Source organism: Copadichromis virginalis, linkage group LG7, assembly GCF_057382275.1.
Source record: "Copadichromis virginalis isolate Kocher_CV1m ecotype Utaka linkage group LG7, C_Virginalis_male_GT1.1, whole genome shotgun sequence".
NCBI classification, from domain to species: domain Eukaryota; kingdom Metazoa; phylum Chordata; class Actinopteri; order Cichliformes; family Cichlidae; genus Copadichromis; species Copadichromis virginalis.
The window spans coordinates 27,493,286-27,501,559 of NC_140624.1; the positions used below are offsets into that span (position 1 = coordinate 27,493,286).

The 8,274-nt window shown below is 42.8% G+C and overlaps 1 protein-coding gene across 1 annotated transcript in view; it reads left to right on the forward strand.

The window, feature by feature from the left end:
- The window catches only part of LOC146705193 (synaptic vesicle glycoprotein 2B-like), a 45,748-nt gene that overhangs the window by 28,517 nt on the left and 8,957 nt on the right, over positions 1 to 8,274 (forward strand). Inside the window, exon 13 of the mRNA XM_085462783.1 lies at positions 7,307 to 7,440. Within this exon, the coding sequence (XP_085318909.1) occupies positions 7,307 to 7,440 (134 nt within the window). The remainder of the gene's footprint in view (positions 1 to 7,306; positions 7,441 to 8,274) is intronic.

Genomic DNA, 8,274 nt, shown 5'->3' on the forward strand with positions numbered 1-8,274 from the left:
AAAAGCAAACTCTAGAGACAAGGGAATCTACCAGTAGCCCTTAAATGTTAGACAGTCTTCACCAGTCTCCATGATTGGGATAATAAATTTGCCTTGCTCCTGCCCTGTCAGTTGGCATCACCTCATAATCTTCATCATTCATTTGCCATGTGACTTTGAAGGGCCCTTGCCACTTCGCAAATCATTTAGTGGTGGAGTAATGGAGTAACATAAGCACTTTATCTTGTGGTATCCAGCAAATAGCTTTTCACAGGGAAATGGAATTGGAGGCCTGGAGTACCTTCTGCACTGCAAGCAACAGAAGATCCAATCACCAATACAATCAATGGTCCTAGTAGTGTTCATCATCACTAATGAACTTATGAATTGTGGGTTTTAGAGTCTTATTCAGCTGCTTCAACAGGCCATCTGTCTAGGGGTGATATCCACTGGTCAGAATCGACATAATACAGGGAGTGCAGAATTATTAGGCAAGTTGTATTTTTGAGGGATAATTTTATTATTGAACAACAACCATGTTCTCAATGAACCCAAAAAACTCATTAATATCAAAGCTGAATGTTTGTGGAAGTAGTTTTTAGTTTGTTTTTAGTTTTAGCTATTTTAGGGGGATATCTGTGTGTGCAGGTGACTATTACTGTGCATAATTATTAGGCAACTTAGCAAAAAACAAATATATACCCATTTCAATTATTTATTTTTACCAGTAAAACCAATATAACATCTCCACATTCACAAATATACATTTCTGACATTCAAAAACAAAACAAAAACAAATCAGCGACCAATATAGCCACCTTTCTTTGCAAGGACACTCAAAAGCCTGCCATCCATGGATTCTGTCAGTGTTTTGATCTGTTCACCATCAACATTGCGTGCGGCAGCAACCACAGCCTCCCAGACACTGTTCAGAGAGGTGTACTGTTTTCCCTCCTTGTAAATCTCACATTTGATGATGGACCACAGGTTCTCAATGGGGTTCAGATCAGGTGAACAAGGTGGCCATGTCATTAGTTTTTCTTCTTTTATACCCTTTCTTGTCAGCCACGCTGTGGAGTACTTGGACGCGTGTGATGGAGCATTGTCCTGCATGAAAATCATGTTTTTCTTGAAGGATGCAGACTTCTTCCTGTACCACTGCTTGAAGAAGGTGTCTTCCAGAAACTGGCAGTAGGACTGGGAGTTGAGCTTGACTCCATCCTCAACCCGAAAAGGCCCCACAAGCTCATCTTTGATGATACCAGCCCAAACCAGTACTCCACCTCCACCTTGCTGGCGTCTGAGTCGGACTGGAGCTCTCTGCCCTTTACCAATCCAGCCACGGGCCCATCCATCTGGCCCATCAAGACTCACTCTCATTTCATCAGTCCATAAAACCTTAGAAAAACCAGTCTTGAGATATTTCTTGGCCCAGTCTTGACGTTTCAGCTTGTGTGTCTTGTTCAGTGGTGGTCGTCTTTCAGCCTTTCTTACCTTGGCCATGTCTCTGAGTATTGCACACCTTGTGCTTTTGGGCACTCCAGTGATGTTGCAGCTCTGAAATATGGCCAAACTGGTGGCAAGTGGCATCTTGGCAGCTGCATGCTTGACTTTTCTCACTTCATGGGCAGTTATTTGGCGCCTTGGTTTTTCCACACGCTTCTTGCGACCCTGTTGACTATTTTGAATGAAACGCTTGATTGTTCGATGATCACGCTTCAGAAGCTTTGCAATTTTGAGACTGCTGCGTCCCTCTGCAAGATATCTCACTATTTTTGACTTTTCTGAGCCTGTCAAGTCCTTCTTTTGACCCATTTTGCCAAAGGAAAGGACGTTGCCTAATAATTATGCACACCTGATATAGGGTGTTGATGTCATTAGACCAAACCCCTTCTCATTACAGAGATGCACATCAGCTAATATGCTTAATTGGTAGTAGGCTTTCGAGCCTATACAGCTTGGAGTAAGACAACATGCATGAAGAGGATGATGTGGACAAAATACTCATTTGCCTAATAATTCTGCACTCCCTGTACACAGGAATTCATAAAGCTCTCTCAGTGTGTGGAACATGAATGATGTGCTCTGGTCCGTCAGAATCTCTTTCAGGATTCCTATGAGAGGAAATAACCTGAAAGTAGGGATGGGTATTGATAAGATTTTCACGATTCCGATTCCATTTTCGATTCTGTTTAACGATTCGATTCTTTATTGATTCTTTTTAAAAAAGGAGAACACTAAGGTCGAATAGCTTAGAACTTTGTTTTATATCTTCTCTTTGAACAAGATAGAAATTTAGGAGTAACATGGCCTTACAAACCCAACAGTGAGATCTTAAGAGATCCAGCCTATGGCTCTTCTTTTTTTTTTTTTTTTTTTTTTTTTTTTTTTTTGTGTGTCCCGTTTGGATCTTTAGCCATCAGAATTGTTGTCTTAAGGCCAAGAAAGATGCCGAGCGGATTTATTTTACCAAGTGGATCATCATGGCCTTGCCACATTGGTCCATTTGATTGACCTTTATTATAATTATGTATTTATTTTATTTTCAGTTGCTACTAACGGGACAGACATGACTGGGGGATAGGACAGGGAGAAAGAATGAAAGAAAGAGAGGGAGAGAAAGAAAACCAAAGGGGAGAAGAGACGGTGAGAAGGGGGGGAAGAAAGAAAAAAAACCAAACAAAACACCTGGATCACCTGTATGGAGAAAAAAAAAACAGAAGAGAAAGCAAACAACAAAGAGCAACATAATAAATATAACACCATCACAATAAACTAGCTAGCAGTAGATATCAGTAGATACTAAATAATAAACGATATTGTGCAGCACGCAAGATAGACAGCGCACAATGTGCTTTGAGGCAGCAGCCAAGAAAGCTGTAGTCCGCGTCTGTGAACACCCGTGTGTACACCTGTGTGCATACCTGTGTGGATCAGCATGCTTGTATGGTAAAAAAATATAAATGGTAAATGGCCTGCATTTGTATAGCGCTTTACTCAGTCCCTAAGGACCCCAAAGCGCTTTACACTACATTCAGTCATTCACCCATTCACACACACATTCACACACTGGTGACGGCAAGCTACATTGTAGCCACAGCTGCCCTGGGGCGCACTGACAGAGGCGAGGCTGCCGGACACTGGCGCCACCGGGCCCTCTGACCACCACCAGTAGGCAAACACGGGGTTAGTATCTTGCCCAAGGATATTTGGCATGCAGCCAGGAGGCAGCCTGGGATCGAACCACCGACCTTCTGGTTAGTGACTGACCTGCTCTGCCACCTGAGCTACATTCCAAAGGTTTCTCCATGTAACGATCTGCTAGGGAGTGAGGGGAGCCATAGCCCCGTCCCCCAGGGTATGAAGCAGGTATGGAGGAGATCCAGGCCCCAGATATCCAGAGGCCCCAGAGTACAAGGACCCGAGGTGGACCACCAAAAAGGGGGGGGGGAACCGTGCCACCCTCCTGGGAAGAGCTGAGTAGAGCCCCAAACGAGAGGTCACCCCGCAGCTACGGCCAGAGGGGGTTGCAGTGGCGTGCCCACGGGCTCTGCCGGCAGCCAGCTATGCCAGAGAGGACCGAGCTTCAGGCCCAGAGGCCTGAGGGCACCCCACCCCCCGGAAGGGGCCCAGCTGGGTCACAGGCGCCAGGCCCCGCCAATCGGCCACCAGGAGTGAGCCGGTACATACATGAGCGCCCAGCCCCAGTCAACAAGAACCACCAACGCACCAACGTCTGAGGGCATCAGCCACCTGAAGGGAGTGTGGTGAGGGGAGATAGGCCTCCGTACTTTAGAGGGCCTGAGATGTACCCAGAGAGGTTGAGTCTAAGACCCAACCTGACATATAGACACAGACGAACAGGCACACGCGGACACAAACATGCATTCCTACCCCCATATACACAACCAAATACTCGGCACTCACCCAACGTGTAGACAGACACAAATAGACACTGCACAGACAGTCGCACTCCCCAAACATACTCTATATCCCAGGTCCAGGTACCGCCCTCAGAGGGGCAAGCCGCACCTAGACCCAGGAGATGTAACCCATCTCTCTGGGGTGGAGGCAAGCGGACCACCTCCTTATCTGCAGTAGCAGGGAGGCCCCGCATCCCAGACCCCAGTCTGACGGCCAGCACCTCCTCCCAGCCCCCCAGCCTATGGCTCTTCAATGGGGTGTCACAGGGTCCCCAGGAAAAAAAATTGCAAATGTAAAATAATAAAATAAACATTCTTCTGTAGCAATAACAACGTATAACATAAATTATTCTGTAGCAATTACACAAGAATATCCAGTAATGTCCCTGCCTACAATTAAACACATTCACTTACCGAAAATCGGGGGCATCTGCTGTGGCAAATGGGTGCAAGCCTTTTACCACAAACTTAGTCACTGCTCGGTGACATTCGTCTATCCTGGCCTGAAAGGAGACGCTACCGGTAGACCCCAGCCAGTCTATTTACAAAATCAGCAGCTGCGCAAGGCAGGAACTATTTGCGGCCTTGATTCTGTTTTGGCCCTCTATTTAATTTTCACCGGCACTATGGGACAACTGTGAAAATTATTATGTGCATGCTTAAAATCCACACACAATAACTCCACCATAGCTCAGGTTCTGAACCAGGCTCTGGTGGATTAGTGACTGTGTACAGCCTGAATCCACTCATGCCTGGCATATACTACTACTGCCCGTCACCCCTCCCAGGGTATGGGCCGCCAAAGGTAGATCTCCAGAGATTTCTTCAGATTTGGTGTATACCCCATATACCTCATTGCATTCTTACTGGATGGTGTATGTTCATCCTGAGCCTTGGAGAGCTGGTGGCCCAGACCACCTGACCAACCTCTTTGAGTGTACACTCATTCTGGAAATGCCTGGGAGGGGTGGCAGGTGTTTGTTCTGCAGGTTGGGTACGGGTACATGGTAGCTAGCATGATGGCCACATCCTCACCTATTCTGATGTCTGCAGTGGAAGCATATAAATGAATATCTGTCACCATCAGCTCCAGCAGCCATTGTTCTCATTCAGACTCCCCCAGCTCCAGTCACCTTGGCAGCATCCTTCAGTAGGGTGAAAAACGCACAGTCCTGTCTGCTTTGAAAATGGTAAATGTACTGGTATTTATATAGCCCTTTTCTACTCTAAGTGAACAACCAAAGCACCTTTTACTACTATGACCTTGGAGACCGGTGGAGAGGTTGCCATTCCCAACCGGGACAGCAGGCTCTGCAGCAGCTTGGTCTACTTGTCCAACAAAGCCTGCAGCGACTCTAGGTGCTTAAACCCATGCTTGCTCTGGGTGCCACACAGCCATTTCAGCTAACATTTGCACCAGTGATGCTACTGGCTGCACCATTTATTACTCAGATGTCATCTAGTGGATACCTTAAGCACCAGTGTGGCAATAGCTAGTTCTGCTAGTAAGGATGAGGGTCAGCTTGTGATTCGTTTAGATATTTATTTGACACACTTTCAAATCAATTCAATAACATTCAGTTCAATTTTATTTTTTTTAAACACCAAATCACAACAACAGTTGCCTCAAAGTGCTTTATTATTGTAAGGTAAAGACCCTACAATAATTTAGATAGATAAGTATTAATATCCTCCTGCACAGCGATAAATATAAGAATATGATTTAGTCTTGAATTTTTTCTGGCTTGTTACTGGTATGCTTTCTTGGCATAAGCCTAAAGAACCACAGAACCCTTGCTGTACCGTGTGATTCCTGGCTCAGTTTGTCATAAAATAGTTCCTACAGGTGAAAACTAAAAAGGGTGAGTTGGTATTTGACTGAATAAAAATAGCTTGGAATGGACAGGGATTGAGATGTAATGTATTTTGGTTAAATTAAGGGCAATTTGTGATTTGGGCTGTACCTCTGACTCTGAAGGACAAGTTATTAAAAAGGACATCCACAGGCATCGGCTGTTTTTATCTGTCTTCAGAGTTGAGCTAAAGCTTCAAATACAGCTGTTGCCAAAACATATCGCTGCAATTTGTTCGTATTACCAAATATATATTAAAAAACAAACAACAACAACAGCAAACCAATATTCACCTATACTTAATACTCTAACTCTGGGTATTTTAACATAGGGGTTAGAGCTAGAGCTCTACACTTGTGCAGGTACCATTCACAGCTGAACCTTAGCATTCTCAAATAAGGGAATGCATCTTCAAGTTTTAAGTACAGATATAATGTATATTTTGTTATATATTTTACAAACTTCTATGCTCTTTTAGAATAAAATGCACAGAATCAGGTTTAACTTTCAGTTTGACATGAACCACATGATTATAACAGGGCTTCTTTTTCCATACATTGTATTGCCATGAAGATTGTTCCACCATTTTCACTCCAACATGCTTTTGCATGCTTCAACTTGTGTCAGTTTTGGATTTATGCCCACTGTCCATTCTGATTCTGTGCTGATAGCAATAGAAGTGAGAGTCCATGTTTTCCATTTCTCAATCTGTATTCTCACCTGTACTTGTGTTCTTGTAGATTATTGAACATCCTTTATATAGCATCCTTTAAAACTTATATATAGCCAAGTTCTAATTAAATCATTATCTTCTACTGATTCAAATATGAGAAATCTGCCAACAGCTAAGCTTGAGGAACGACTGGTCATGACCTACCTGAAACAGGAACAGATGAAATGCAAACTAGAATAAATTTTGCTGTGATGCTCATGGATTTGGGTTAGGGTTAGGCAGGAAAATTCAACGTTAGTATGGTGCATTATGTATTTACAGTGCTGCTTGAAACCATACCTACACCCTATGTGAATATTGTCTTCTTCAAAAATTGACTTTATGGTCATCATTTCATCCCTTTAAAAACTCTTTTCCAGCAGTTTCTAAATTGTTGTCACCTACAAACAACACACTTAAAAAACTAGGCACATAAAATGTATGCTTACTTCTTACTTCCTGAAACTTCAGAAACACTACCCTGTATGCAGGGACCCTCTGGAGACAAAACTCTGCTTTAGTTATTCCACTTAGTTATTTAGTTATTCAGCTTAAACAGAAACTGATAAAATGAGTCCCTTAAATAGTTTCTTCTCCCTCGTTTAAGTACCTGTTAAGGAAACATACCTGTAGTGGAGTTTTTGATTGTAGATAATTTTGTTTCGGTGCAGTCAGGTACTGACGTGTTGATATGTAACATTTACCAAGAAAGCTGTGGTTCTATTTTGAAATTGCCCTTCTGTCCCTAAGGATTTATATTCCTGAGGTAAATTTGAACTCAAGAACACAAGTCAGTGCTTTGATTTGAGAAAGGCTCTTTGTCCATCCCATTCTCATAGGTTCATCAATATAGAGATGAAGTCAGTGAAATTTAAAGACTCTCTGTTTGAAGACTGTCACTTTGAGAACATCAGGTCCTCTGAAACAGTGTTTGAGAACTGCACCATCCACTCCACTGTCTTCTACAACACAGGTAAGTTTGAATGGGACAATTTGTTGGAATTGGTTGCAGCTTTGGTATAGAAACGAATGTGAATGTGAGTGAAAATGGTTTCTACCCCTCAGGTATGAAAGGCTGATAGGGCATTATCGTCACTCTGCTGGGCGGGCAGGTGGATAGCACCGTCATCCAAGTTCGTCAATGCAATAACTAGAGAACTTTACATTTTTATAAAGGGTGTCTTTATTGAACGTTATACCTACATTTTCTTTCTTTTAATATAATGTTAATCTTTTGGGAGGGCTGTAGCACAGGAAGAACAGCAGGTCACCTACTAATGGGAAGATTGGTGGTTCAATCCCTGTCTGCTTCAGTCTCCATGCCAAATATCCTTGGGTGAGAAACCTACCTTAAGTTACTCTCTGATGCATCTATCAGAGTATGAATGTTAGATAGAAAGCACTTGCATAGAAAAAAAAATGCTTGTGTGGTTGAATGAGGCAAATGTGTAAAGCACTTTGAGTGCTCAGAGGGAGTAGAAAAGTGCTATATAAGAGCCAGTCAATTTATAATTTCAATATTTGTTTTTTGGATGACAGAAATCCCAGCGATTTTGAAAATATTAAACCAGGATTTACTCTACTGCTTTCCAATTGTCTGCCTCCAGTGATTTTCATTTAGAAATGTGGTTCCACATTTTTCATTAGTTTGAGAACAGTCACAGGCTTCAGCTAAACATTTTAATTTTTTATCACCAAAAATTAATATAATAATTACAATAATTAAAACTGTGAGGTTCTATGTCCCTGTCATTCAAGCCGCAGTTCATAACTACAGTGTTTGCCCCCTTCCTGATTTTCTATTTTT